This window comes from Ictalurus punctatus, chromosome 4 (genome assembly GCF_001660625.3).
Source record: "Ictalurus punctatus breed USDA103 chromosome 4, Coco_2.0, whole genome shotgun sequence".
NCBI lineage: Eukaryota > Metazoa > Chordata > Actinopteri > Siluriformes > Ictaluridae > Ictalurus > Ictalurus punctatus.
In genome coordinates this window covers 33,373,344-33,388,343 of record NC_071284.1, presented here as the reverse complement: position 1 = coordinate 33,388,343, position 15,000 = coordinate 33,373,344, and the positions used below count along the sequence as shown (strand labels likewise).

Below are 15,000 nucleotides of genomic sequence, written 5' to 3'. Positions count from 1 at the left end.
ACACACTCAGATTATCGGTCTCTATACGTATTTATTTATCTCTTTCTCTTCCACAGATAATGAAGCACATCAAGCCCGGCCACAAAGAATATGAAATGGAAAGGTAAGAGCGCGTGACGTGGTTACGCCGCTGATTAGGCGAACTTGACCACACACAACAACAACAACAACAACAACAACAAAGAAACCACGTTCACCCCAAAGTCGCCTTCATAGTGCAGCTGATCGTTTCCTTCGTGTAAGAGGAATAAATTCTCGGTGTCATGCGGTTATAGAGAAACGATCAGCTGTGGGTTTCTCAGAAGCGCATCACGAGTTGTTTTATTCCTGTGATACCCCAGCGCTTTCCAAACAATAGCGGCAATAAACAGAAAAAACAAACCAGTTATATAGTTTGTCCTGTTACCACGGAAACCGCAAAGCGTACACCGCTCTGAACACGTCCCCATGGCGTGAATGCTGTTACGAACGTTACATGAACGTTACATGAACGTGTCCTTACAGAAAACTTCACCATATCATCAGTGATGTTGATTTGCACGATATATATATATATATATATATATATATATATATATATATATATATATATATATATATATATATATATATATATATATATACGACAAGAACCTGTGCTTTGCAGCTGCACTACCGCCAGAGCTGCCATTAATAGAAAACTAATCAACACCTTCTGACCATCTGTTACCCAGTACAGTAAAATGAAAGTCTTGAAAGTCGCACCTAATCCGTCATTATGGAGTTTCGTACGTTTTCATGACGGTATCATGGGGTCTGTGCAGCATCAGAGCTTCAGACCACAAATCCCACCCATTTTCAGACACCGGTCCATCTCGGAAAGGATGAACTGCGGAGATTTCATTTAAAAATACCTGATGTGTTAAATAATTCGGAAATGTATCCCGTACTGAAGTTTTGAGTAGACGGTTTTCCCAAGGACCCACGTACGTCTGCTTTCTTCCCCGTCTACGTCTTTTGCCTGTCGGAATAACTCTACTAAACGTTCTAATGATGACGCTACTTCCTCGATCGAGCCATAACGAAATTAGCGTCTGATCCTCTTCATCCCCAGCCTGAGTTCTTCAGAAGGTCCGGTCTCTAATTCCACACCCGTCCTTCCATTTCCTCGGCGCGCGACTCGGTTCTCGAAGGGTTTCCGAGGAATATTAATACGAGATAATGGTTTGCGCTTCCTGAATGTAAGGGAGCTGTTAGAGTTTGTGGCTTGGCTAATGGCTAGGCAGTGATGAGTGTTATGCAGAGTGTATAGACCCATCTTCCTCATGCTCTGGGGTTTTATGTGACTCATAGGGCAGATGGCGAGGCCGTCGTAGCCGTGAAGAATAGCCGCACCGGATGGACCACTCGGCTGGCCCGGATTGCCACTGCGGCGTCCGATCCGTCTCGCGACATCCTGTAAAAATACTGAGCAAAATGAAATGCGTCTTTTCAAGAATCTTATCAAGTGGAGCTCCTTCACTGCTCCTCTTTTCTCGGTGCCTTACCAAAGCTCTTCACCGAAGCTCTCCGAGTCTTTAGGGGCTTGACCTCATCCTGCTTCAAGCTGCAGAGCAACGCTGCGATCGATAATGATATAATAATATAAATGTACCAGACAACCAGGTATAGGAGAGGCGGTGCTGATGATAGCAGCAGCAACAACAATATGTGCTACAGTAAGACAATATAATATGGTAGCGAATCATCTCGCTGGTGCAATTTGGCCTTCATGATGGGAAAAGAAATTCTTCACATCTTATTTCATTAGATAAAATCCTTCTGTTAGACGTGGTGTCTCTGTTTCTGACGCCATGTTGAATCTCTGTCTGACTCCACCCCCTCCTCCCCTCACCTTATTTCTTACCCTTCTCATTCCCATTGTGACTTGAGCTGAAGATGTGAATGCTAATGATGTAGCGATGCAGCTAAATGATTTGCTTTACTACTCCAACATCCCACAAAGCACGACGTAAGCAATAGTTGCCGTGATTGGCCATACCAAGCTCCAGAAACATGTTCTGATTGAATACAGGTTACATGATGCATCTTCGGGATGACTAGAGGATACCGTATCGGTTAGCCTCTTTCTGGGATCGGGTAAGATGTGATAAGGGTAGGGTAAATCTACACAAATACTCCACTTACCTCAGAAGATGTACTTGATCAAACTTCTCCTCTGTCTTACCTCCTTCGAGGTAAACCTCCCTCGCTGGTCAGCTGCGTTCTCCGCACTAATGTTTTTTTTTTCCGAGGAAACAAAACGTCGACGTGGAAAAACGTCTTGACTGATTGACCTCATTTGGGTTAAGTGGGTAGTCGGTGTAAATTGGACTTCCTCGAATAATTCGTTTAACACTGAAATCCAGACGTAGGCGAGACCGTATGGGTAACGCGGTACATTTAGAACCAGTGCAAACGAGCATGATGTTGAAACCTCATTTAGAATCGATGACGCCGATTGCATCGATCGATCGCCGGAGTCGTCATCGATTACGCATTAACGGCCACGGTTTCACCGGAGTCTCGTCTTGCAGCTTCGGGAACTTTGGACGGCTGCTAATTGAATTTGGTCGCGGTGAGTGAACGCTGAGGAAGAGACTCAGCAGTAATGCTGGAAATGTAATTATTTTATTGTAATGGGATTCATGGCGGAGAGCAAATCCGCTTCTGGCTCCTCGTTTCCTCTCATCGACGTCCTCGGCTCTGATTTCATGCCGCGCTTTGTTTTGCGTACGAGACGGATGGTCCTAGGGATAAAGTGCGGTAGGGTTTTAATGTCAGGGTTAAGGACACCGTGTGCAAGGGATATTCAGATCTTCAGCGGTGTATGTCATTGAATGGATCAGAGAACAAATGACAAGTAATCCGTCATACAAAAAATGAAAAGGCCAGCGACTGGGAGAGAGAGCAAGAAAGGGCCGTGGACACTGTTGAACGATCAGACATAAAGGGTAAACTATGCAGGCCAGGATTTGGGAAAGCAGAGCTGATAAATTACTGTCGAATGAACGTCGGTGCCATCAGAACTTGCATGTGTACCAGGACATTGTGACCACTTTTCACTCGCTATAATAATAATCCATTGATAATTTGATTGTTCGATCAGTGTGAAGGATCGGCACCCATCCATGGTGTCCCCGACCTTCCCTAGGGTGCCCAAAGTTCCCTGGGATAGGCTCCAGGCTCCCCGCGACCCCGTGTAGAATAAGTGGTATGTTAAATGGATGGATTTGAATCGTGTATTGCGACTTTGCTTTACCGTGTATATAAAGAACGAAATCCGTGACTGCTCAACTCCTTTCAGAGATGTTTTTTTTTCCCCCTCATCTAAGGGCTTTGAAGTTTCGTCACTTACAGTCACCATGAGTCACCCTGGATCCGAGTCTGCCTTATCTCCCGTGAGATGTCGGCCGCAGCGTGGAGGGTGTAAGTGTGTGCGTTTGGCGTCGAGTCAAATACGGATAACAATCTGTCACCGCGAAAGCCTCGGCGGCGAGACGACGATGCCAAATGATGCGCGCTCCCTGGTGGAGTCCCCGTGACTTTCAGCGTCAGATACGGTGGAATAAGGTCTTAAACGGATATCTCGCAGCCCGGAGTATTTCCCTGTAGGTGTAAAAAAAAAAAAAAAACTTGTAAGAATGCCTTCGTGCTGAAATCCCGGAGAACTTCTTGAAAGATTCTTCTGTATTCGAGACCGAGTCGTTTCCATGCATTATAGATGGCTGGAATCGAGAATAGTGGCGTCTGCCAAGCTTCACAGTACCGTATATCCACAGAGATTCACAATGCCCTTTAGTTATGAAAAATCTCATTCAACTGCGACTTTTAACAAACCTCTTACGACCTCTGTATAAACTATACATCATCTACATAGAGTGTATCCCATAAATGGTGGCGCTTTTAAAAAGACTCTAACCACAGAAGTGCTGAATTCTCTATTCTGATTGGTCAGAAGGTGTTGATTATTTATTTATTTATTTATTTATTTATTTATTTATTTTTTTTTTTTTTTTTCTAGAACAGCAATAGGTTACCGTTTCTATAGTAACCGCTCATTCATAGGGGCGGTCTTAAAGGATATCTGAAAATATAAACATGTACGCTGTAATATATAATATAACAAGTCCGCACACTCGTATTTCCAGTGAGGTTCTCCGCGTGAAATTTTCGCCGGACGTCCGTATTGACTCGAGAAATCCGCGCATATAAAGAATTCACGACGTTAAAGTCCTTAAATAAGGTTATGTGTAATAAAGAGGAACGACACGGGGGAAAAAAGTACTGAACACGCTAAGTGAAACGCATTTAATACCTAGTGGAGAAGCCTTTGTCTGTGACTACAGCTTCAAGACACTTCCTGTCTGAAGAAATGAATCGGCCGCGGTATTCATTCCTGGACTTTAATGTGCGGATTTCTTTGTATGTGCGGATTTCTTGAGGTAATACCAAAGTCTGGCGAAATTTTCGTGTGAATAGCCTCATTGGAAATATATTTACTGGGGGAAAAAAAAAACGTCGACGCGTCCGATACTTATTTCCCCTACCGTAACTATAAATGGATAAAAATTACGACGTCATTCTTGGATTTAAAAAAACCACGACCCCGGTGTTACTGCGGTATAACGGGAATAAAATACGTGCCGTTACGGGAAAAGAATCAACTTGCGCGTAGTAGCAGTAACTCTGCTTCATCATATCGTAACGCCATGATGTTGATTATTTTCCTACGCATCGTTGCTCTTCTGTAAACACTGCTGTACAGAGCTGGCTTCTCAGTTTACAGGAGCTGCGGCACGACCGGTTTGGGAGCAATTCTGCTATAACGGGGCCTTGAACTTGGTGATGGTTCAGGACCTGGAAGTGTAATGTTTTTAGAATGGCTACTCTTTCCTTTATATGACAAGCGATACGATATTAAAGACGTAAATCTGACGTCAGTGCTCGTCTAACATGCCGTTTCGGTCGTAAACGTTAACCGCAGAGATTAAACAGCCAGAGACCGACTGAAGTCTTTCGAGTGCCAGCGTGATGAAGCGGAGCTGCTCTTGGGTGGTCGCCGGCGTCGATCGTTTTCCTATTATAACAGCACATCCCAAAGCGTTTTATTACTCTTATAGCACAGCAGTCCACCGGCAGTGTTGACGGCGGTGGTGATGGTGGCATTGTTTTGCCCGTCCGTCTGAGCTTCTTTCATTTTAAAGTTACGTTATAGCAGCTATAAACGCCCGTTCCATCACTAGCCTCGATGTTTCCTTACGTTAATATGACCAACAAAAAACCCAGTTACGAAGCATTAACACTGGACTCTCCTTCCATAAACGTTCCTGGCAGCCACTGGGACGCTCTCGGGTATCCTGAGGCACATGTGCCAACGTCCACACCTTAGCGCCAGCTCCGAAAGTTGAGATCTGATATCAAAACGCACTCCCCCCCCCCCATTTCGCAATTTTTCCCCAGGACGTCATGGGACGCACAGCGTGTTCTGGAAAGATGGCGCTGTTATACGTGTAGCGTCTCTTTTATTTAATTATTTATTTTCCCCAGATGCCATACTTGCTAAGATTCGTCTCTGTTTTCTTGTCGCTCTGAACAGAAGGCTTTTGAGTAACGATTCAAACCTCAGACGTCAAACCAGAACCCGACGATCGGTCGTATTCTTCTCACTACGCCCTGTAAAGCAAATAAATAAATAAATAAATGAATGAATAAATAAATACCCCACGAACCGACGGGCAATCTCTTAGATTAGTAAAGAAACACAGCTGTTGTTATGGTTACAAGTTATAAATAGAGCACGGGGTGATGGAGGAGCCGGGAATAAAGGATGCAGTATGAAAGTGGAATATATCCGTGGAGTTTAGCGCGAATCCAACGCACCGTGCTTTTCCCGTACGGCTTCTCGCAGATCTTCTCTTTTTCGTGTTTAATCACACGGTTGTGGTCCTGAATTGTTCAAGGTCTCCATCATGTGCATGTGTGTGTGAAGTACGGTGATGTTTTTAGAAACTGCTCGATCTCCTTACGAGCAAGTTCATTTGAGATATTGTAGTTTTGTATGTAAGAAGTGAAACGGTGTGTCGTGATGGAGTAGAGAAACCATCAGCGGCGGAGCGGCGTGATGAAGCGGAGTTACTGTTCCCTTCCCCAAGCGGATTATTCTCCTGTAACACACCACAGTCTCTTATTCCTCTCGCGCCGCAGGGATTCGCCAGCCATTACCACTACCACTACCATTACCATTACCACTACCACTCCCATTACCACTACCACTCCCATTACCACTACCATTACCATTACCACTACCACTACCACTCCCATTACCATTACCACTACCATTAGCACTACCACTACCACTCCCATTACCACTACCATTACCACTACCACTACCATTACCACTACCATTACCATTACCACTACCATTACCATTACCACTACCATTACCACTCCCATTACCATTACCACTACCATTAGCACTACCATTACCACTACCACTCCCATTACCATTACCACTACCATTACCATTACCACTACCACTCCCATTACCATTACCACTACCATTACCACTCCCATTACCATTACCTCTCCCATTAGCACTACCATTACCACTACCACTCCCATTACCAATACCACTACCATTACCATTACCACTACCACTACCACTCCCATTACCATTACCACTACCATTACCACTACCACTCCCATTACCAATACCACTACCATTACCAATACCACTACCATTACCACTACCACTCCCATTACCATTACCACTACCATTACCACTACCATTAGCACTACCACTCCCATTACCACTCCCATTACCAATACCACTACCATTACCACTCCCATTACCATTACCACTACCATTACCACTACCATTACCATTACCACTACCATTACCACTACCACTCCCATTACCACTACCACTCCCATTACCAATACCACTACCATTACCAATACCACTCCCATTACCAATACCACTACCATTACCAATACCACTACCATTACCACTACCACTCCCATTACCACTACCATTACCACTACCATTACCAATACCACTACCATTACCACTACCACTCCCATTACCACTACCATTACCAATACCACTACCATTAGCACTACCATTAGCACTACCACTCCCATTACCACTACCATTACCAATACCATTACCAATACCACTACCATTACCACTCCCATTACCATTACCAAAACCATTACCACTACCATTACCATTACCACTACCACTACCACTCCCATTACCACTACCATTACCAATACCATTACCACTACCACTCCCATTACCACTCCCATTACCATTACCAAAACCATTACCACTACCATTACCATTACCACTCCCATTACCACTACCATTACCACTACTACTATTACTATCATTACCATTACCAATTGCTTCTCTCTTTTTCCATATTTTCTCTCACCTTAGTCCATCCCTCCATCCATTTATTTTCTTTCTTTCTTTCTGCTTTTCTCTTTTTCCATATTTTTTCTCACCTTTCCCAGTCCCCCATCCATTTCTTTTCTTTTTTTCTATTTCTTTGCTTCTTTCACTTTGCGTCTCTCTTATCCCGTATTTCTTTTTCCCAACTTTGCCCATCCCTCCATCCATTTACTCTTTCTTTCTTTTTTCTTTTCTAAATCCCTGTTGTCTTTGTTTCTTTAAAGCTTCTCTGTTTCTCTTCCTTTCGCTTCCCCCTGTTTTTCTTTCTGCCCTTCCTTCTTTCCTCGTTTCCTCTTTTCCTTTTCCCTCAGCATTTATCCTTTAACATCCGCCTCAATGAATAAAACATTAACGAAGGCGATGTGAGCGGAGTCACTCCGAGGAACTTCGGAACCCCGGTTATAAGCGTCACACGGCACCTGGTGGAGTTTAGCGCTGTGACGTGAATGTATATTAGCTCTGTGGAGCAGGATGAAGTTGGGCATCATGTTCTGCTCACGGGTTTATTTTTTCTTGTGATATGTCGCGAGGACCGAGTCTCCCGGTCAGAGCCCGGCGTCCGCGTCACGCACGTACGGCGGGAATTAAAAGCAGCTCGAGGTTTTAATGAAGAGACATCGCCCGTGGTTTCAACTTTTAAGCTACTGATAAGGCTGCACAGCGCGGAGAAGATAACGGCCATGCCTTGTTTACTTTATCAGTGGACAGAGTGGAGGAGGAGGTTGAGAACGCCGCTCCCGGTGAACACTGACACTACAGGGGTTAGTTTTGTCTCTTCGTGTCATTAGGTGATGTGAAAAATGAGTCCAGATGAGAATTGTCTCCTCCCCCTTCTCCTCCTCCTCCTCCTCCTCCTCCTCCTCTTGAGTTTTACCTTCATCTCTCAGCGGACGTTCAGTCAAAATCTATAACGCGGGTGTGTGTCTCAGCATGCGGCCTGGCAGAGGAGACCGTGTTCCAGTAGCATCCCGCCGCAAGCTCCCAGGACAGAATCAAGTTTCAATTCCGCTCTCAGCCTCCACGCAGCTCTGGCCCTGAGAAAGGCCCGTCATTTACAAAGACACTTTTTTCCCCTTCGCAGCTTGAACGTTCTCGTGTGCGGTACATCGCACGTCCCTGCTGAGACCTGCGGCGGAACGAGCCGTCCTCTGTTCTCTGTCTTCTCCTGTCTTCTGTCATCCTGTCTTCTCCTCTCCCGTGAAGAACCTCACGTTACAGTTACGATCAGTTTTTATTTGCTGTTTCTCTCCCTTTCTTTTATTCTTTCTCCCACATGTTTGTCTTTGCGTCTCTCTCTTTCCATATCTCTGTCCATTTTATTCTTTCTTCATTCTTTTTTCATTTGCTTTTTCCTTTCTTTCTTTCTTTCTTTCTCACTTTTCTCTTTGCTTCTCTCTTTTCCATATTTCTTTTTCTCACCTTTTCCAGTCCCCCATCCATTTTTCTTTTTCATATCTATTTCTTTCTTCGTTTCCTTCTTTCTATTTCTTTCTTTCTTTCTTTTTGCTTCTCTCTTTTCCATATTTCTTTTCTCTCACCTTCGCCCATCCCTCCATCCATTTGTTTGCTTTTTCTTTCTTTCTTATTTCTCTCTTTCTCCCTTTCTTTCTCACTTTTCTCTTTGCTTCTCTCTTTCCACGTTTCTATTTCACACTGTCCATCCCTCCAGTGATTTATTCTTTCTTTCTTTCTTTCTTTCTTTCTCATTTTTCTCTTTACTCCTCTCTTTCTACCCATTTTCTTCTCTCTTCATTCTTTGTATGTGCTATTCTTCTTTCTTCTTCCTTTCTTCCACTCTACTCTTTTCCTCTCTCTCTCTCTCTGTTTCTTCAATGCCTCTGAAACTCCACCACCTCCGTTTTCCTGTCTGCCCTTCGTTCTTTCATCGCTTTCCATTCCGTCGATTCCTCATCTCCTTCTCCTTTAACGAGCGGCTACGTCCCTTCTATGTGTTTCCGCTACGTCTCGATCGCCGTCCTTTCATACGTACCGTACATTTTGTTTCAATAACGGTATCGGTATCGGACTTTTGGATATAGAGGCTTCTTATCGCTTTCGCATAATAGAAAGCTCTTGCCCTGAAACTCATGAAGAAAAAGAAAAACCTCGCTTCTTTTCACTCCACCTCGAAATGCTCTCGAATCGTCTCCTGTAGCTTAATAATTACTTTGTTATCTAAAAAATAATGAGATCCCCAGCGCTACGTTTAATGGTCCGGGCGTGCTCACACACACACACACACACACACACACACACACACACACACAGACACAGAACTAGAGGCTAGAACAACTTCTAAGAACATTATCCCGTGTCTGATAAGTGCTAACTAGAAAACGTGATAATCTATGCATAGCAGTTTTCCCCTTGTTGTGTTGGGAGAAAGAAAAAATAATAATTACAGGCTCAGCGCTGGCACGAAACTTCTTCTACAAAGCGTTCTACAATGCAGGCCAAGGTCCCTGAGATCAGAAACAGAAACGCGGTGTTCTGTTCGAGATCGCCGCCGCTTTCTTCACGGTCGTTCGTTTAGTACAGCGCCGAAAACACGCAGGAACCAAGGCGATACGTCGCAGCGTTGCGGTTCGAGCCTTTGAAGTTTTCGAAACCATCTCCACGGCTCCTGATCTTCCGAGCCTGTGATTAGACTCTGATCCTGTATCTAATCTGCTAGATCTTTTCCACGTTTCTGATCGGATGATAAGTCTCGATTAGAGAACTTGGACAGATCTAATGATGATTGTTTTTTTTTTTTCCCTTTGCCAGAGCTTTGCATAAGTATTCGCCCCTTGAACTACCTAGACCGTAAACAGAACTACCTGGGGTTATAGGTCACGACCCTATAGTGGGGTAGTAGGGATATCCGGACGCGGCCCTCGCGTTCGCCAAGCACCTCCTGCTCCTACTGAGCCGTATTTCTACACCGAGTTCCACATCCACACGTGAAGATTTCTAAAATGAATCTCTCACACGTATCGCTATCGTTGCTTTTCCGCCCTCTTCAGCAATACGGCAGGATGCCTGCTGACTCGTGTCTGACCCTGACTTTCATAATTCAATAACACGTCCTCTTTTTTATCCCCCTCCGCGCTGGACGGAGCTACGGCTAAAATGAGCTCTCTGAGGCTTTCGTCTGTAACACGAACCACCGAATCTCCGAGGCAGCGCTCTCCTGTAGGGTCACACGTCTCACCACGGCGTCATGAACCACTCGCGTAACACGCGAGCGCGTGTGATATTTTCAAGGACGATAGGGCTAGCGAAAAAGCACCCTTTATGGTTTCTCTAACTTCTCTTATAAAGCGATGAACTGGAAAAGAAAAAAAAAAACGTGAGCTTTAGATGCATTTCAGAATCCTACACATAGTTGGCCGTCCGATCGTCGGTGCTTTCCGGTACTACGGCTCCGGATTCAGCGTACGATGTTATCCGGCTTGAAGTTTTCTCCATTCGTTGCTCTCTCGGGTCGACCCGATCCTCTCGTTAAAGCCTACGTGGACGCCGAGCTGTCTCGTAAACATGCCCTTTCCGATTCACGTTTGCGGCTGATTGAAATAAGGACCAGGTCCCAGAAAATTGGAGAGCCTGGGATCCCTCGGAGCCGTTCATTAAGATGGTCGCCCGGTCTGTTTATTTTTCTCGGAGGACACGAAGGAGACTGGAAGGTTTATACTGCCGTCCTGCCAAATGTGGTGCGTTTAATGTCGTGGAACAACCGAGAGTTATTCTCGACGAGTTTTACCTTAGTCATTCCAACACGTTCTCGTGGAAGTCATCGGAGTGTTGAGAATGATCTAGGACAAACTCCGGAAGATATGGAGACGTTTTCTGGAACGCCGTAATCAGCGGATCATTCGGATCTGTACACGTGGTTGAAAACCGAAGGCCTGGTTTACAGTTCATTATAAAGCACTGCAGTCTTCTGGGAAGGCTTTCTACTCGATTCTGGGGCGTGGCTGTGGGGATGCGTGGTCATTCGGCGACAAGAGCGTTAGTGAGGTCGAGGTCAGGTAGTGATGTCGGGACGTCGAAGAGGCTCCGGTTCCAGTTCATCCTAAAGGTGTTTCTCGAGGGGTCGAGGATCTGTGCAGGACACTCGAGTTCTTCCAACCTTCACACACCATGTCTTCATGGAGCTCGCTTTGTGATTGTAATTCCGCAGCATTTTATACAATCGTGTGCTTCTGACTTTGTGGGAACAGTTTGGCGAAGAAGCACATATGGGCGTGATGGTCATGGGGTGCACATACTTTTAGCCCCGAAAACCCCGAAAGGAAACAAAAGAACAAATCCCGTAATCGTTCGTCTTTCTCAGAACGATATTTTGCAGAGCAGCCCTTTCAGAAAATCTCCTGCGCTGTCCGTGTGCATCACGTCGTCGCTAAAAGCCGAAAGAGAGAGTGGCCGAGAGCTATGACCGGAAAAAAAACCCACCAACACCGTGACTAACCACCAACCATGACACATCATCAATCCCACCACCGAGTGCTGGAACGTTACAATCATCCACCAACACGGTTTGATTTTTGTCCTGTAATTTAAACATTTATATATATATATATTACAAATATTACACATTAAATGCGATATAAATCTTTTAACCAATCGCCCAGTGAAGTCTGGATTGTTCGCCGTTCGGTATTTATTCATGGCAGATCCTCAGGAGCCTCGGTGATGGGATTCAGTGGACAGACGAGCATTTCGCAGAGCCGCCTGTCAAGATTGCGTTGCGTAATAAGCGAGAGGATGTATGTGTGGGAAGACTTGTGGGTTTAGCATCATATGTATTTTCAATAAAAATAAGACTGACAGTGGATAAAAGCAGATGAAATATGAAAGCCGGTTCGCAAACTAATCGTCGTTTGGCCCAGGAAGGAAAATCTCGGCGCTAATGAACAGCTGCCTCGTGTTACGGGGAGAGGAAATGTGGATTTAACCTTCTGAAAGGTTAGAATTTGATTGGATCTGTGCGTTTCCAGATTCGAGGCTCTGTCCTGATCTTCCTCCACACCATCTGCCAGAATTATTTAGTTCTGATATTAAGCACATGTCAGTCACGGAGGGGTATTAAGCAAACAAACATTTGGCCTTGAAGAGGGACAGACAGTTAAAGAGGCTTTGTTTCTGTGTGAGAGAGAAAGACGGAGATGTGTTTTGATGAAGGTCAGAGTCTCTCACTGGTTAAGGCACTTAGTGCTAAATTGATGTGTATAAAGTGGTAGTATACAGCAATGACAGGACGTGTGTGTGTGTGTGTGTGTGTGTGTGTGGGACAAAATTGGACACCTTGCTAAGTAGTGTGACCTGGAAATACCCAATAACAGTTCTTGACCCACTTAACCAGCGCGTCAGTTAAGAACCTAACGAGTTGTTTAGGTTCTAAAACATCACGACTGGAAGGGTGCTCAAACTTTTGCACATGCCACAATTACTGATATTTTATACTAAGCATAAAGTAGCACTGATATTTGCAGAAAAATCTTCATTTTTCGGTTTCCTGCAGATGTTGTGTTTACTTGTTTTCCTGTAAAAAAAAATAAATAAATAAATACAATTTAAATGAACTAAATATGCAAGTTGGCCAAGGGTGCCAAAACTTGTGCATACAAAGATATCGTTTTATATAGTCATAGTCACCTAAGTGTACTTTAAAAAAAAAAAAAAAAAAAAAAAAAAAAGTAGAATATCAATGGGGATATATTTCAAATGTATTTTTTATATATATTTATAGGGGTGCCAATATTTTCGCACCTATATTTAACAAAGATATATGTAATATACTCCGTGCCCTCGTGCCTGCTCTGGTGGGACGTTAATCAGGACGGAAAAACAAGATGTTCTTCAAGAACAAGATGATGGCGTGGCAGGGCAAGTGTTCAACTGTGAGTGTGTGTGAGTGTGTGTGAGTGTGTGTGTGTGTGTGTGTGTGTGTGTGTGTGTGACAGATTGCAGGTTATTTCCATCGTAATCCTACTGTAGACATCGTCATCTTGTCTTCTGGCCCTGCTGCTCCTGTTATTTCAGCACGACATTAACAGAGATCGGTGTTAGCATTGGCAGTGGATCGGCGCTGATTGGCGTCGTTACACTGATGCGCTCTACCGCCGATGCCGAGCCGCATCCGAGCGCTACCGCGTGGGCGGATGAAAGACTTTTCAAGGAGAAACCTTGTTGCAGTGCGGTTAGCACCGGCCTACGTGAAATAGCTCGGCTCTGCCTCGGGGAGTTTGTTTCCTTTTCGCTGTCTTTTTTTTTTTTTCTCCTTTCTTTCCCATTCATTAGTATTTGCGTGCATGGCTATCATAAATAGCGTGGCCCTGCGTGTTTCGATGGTTTACGGTCACTGTATTCCACCTCTGGTATTTAGAGAGTCCAGCATGGGGATGTTAATTTGTGTCCTGAGGTAGTTTGGGAAATAAAGTCTAGACTCGTAAGCCTTTGTTCCAGCTCTGAGGACCAGGTTCCTAATCAGCCCTCAGATATTCCCAGGTATTAAAGGACAAGATACTGAAGCGGTGTAATCTGATCTCAGACGCACAGAGCGTCTCACGCTTATTGTACAACATTTCTGCTCAGTTACTCGCTAATAAATATGGCTTGTTTGGGGGGGGGAATACGTTAGTATACGTACATAACGGGCCTCGCTAACGTGAAACCTCGATTGACCGGCTTCAAATCTCTGAGGTACTGCAATTTTTTTTTTTATATATATATATATATATATATATATATATGAGGATACATTACCGGAAGATACCCAAGGGCGCGCTTTCACCACTTAGCCCCCATTTTGTTATTTTCTCAGCTCTCTGTGAGCTTTCGCCTTTTATGGAGTGTTGTGGGCGTGGCTAAGCGTAAATGTTTCCCTGAACAGGCACGGTGTTTTATCTCCGTACGTCATCGGACGGCGTTCATCGTCGTCGGCGTACGTACATGCTAAAGCGGACATCTTTTTCGTTCTGTCCAGGGGATGCAAACATTCGCACACAGAGTTATTGGATGATGAATGAGGCCTAGTGTTTGGAAATAATGGCTGGCCAATAACGTAATCAAATTTGCTGTTGTTGTTGTTGTTGTCTTTAGCGTTTGATCTGTCTGCCTTTCTCTCGGTTTGTGTCGTACGGTAATATCGAACTTCCCGTCATTCTAAAAAGGAATTTCTGCTGTGAACGGCATCCGTTAAGGGTGAGGCTTTGCTTAGTTAAAAATATGCAGGTCTTCAATTGGAAAGCGATTTAATTAACTGGGCTTGAAGTCTTGCTGATTACATGTTTAAACCGAGTTAATTTCCATGCATTGTGCAGAACCCAGGCCTCAGAGCGCAGCGATAATTGCTGTGCGCTTGTCGTTTATTACTGCTGACACGGCAGCGGATTGATGTTGTAATTATCCTTTGCTTTTCAAAGCGTTTAAGCCTCCTACCGTAATTTTATTATTGAAAGGCTTAGCTTACAGAACCGAACAGAGTGTTTTGGCTTCTTGGTCTCCGCCATCCCCCGTCCTCCCACCTCCGCCTTTTC

General features: G+C 44.5%; 1 protein-coding gene across 1 annotated transcript in view; it reads left to right on the top strand.

Annotated features, from left to right (window-relative positions):
• The window catches only part of pepd (peptidase D), a 55,113-nt gene that overhangs the window by 31,793 nt on the left and 8,320 nt on the right, over positions 1-15,000 (top strand). The window contains exon 9 of the mRNA XM_053678191.1: positions 57-103. Within this exon, the coding sequence (XP_053534166.1) occupies positions 57-103 (47 nt within the window). The remainder of the gene's footprint in view (positions 1-56; positions 104-15,000) is intronic.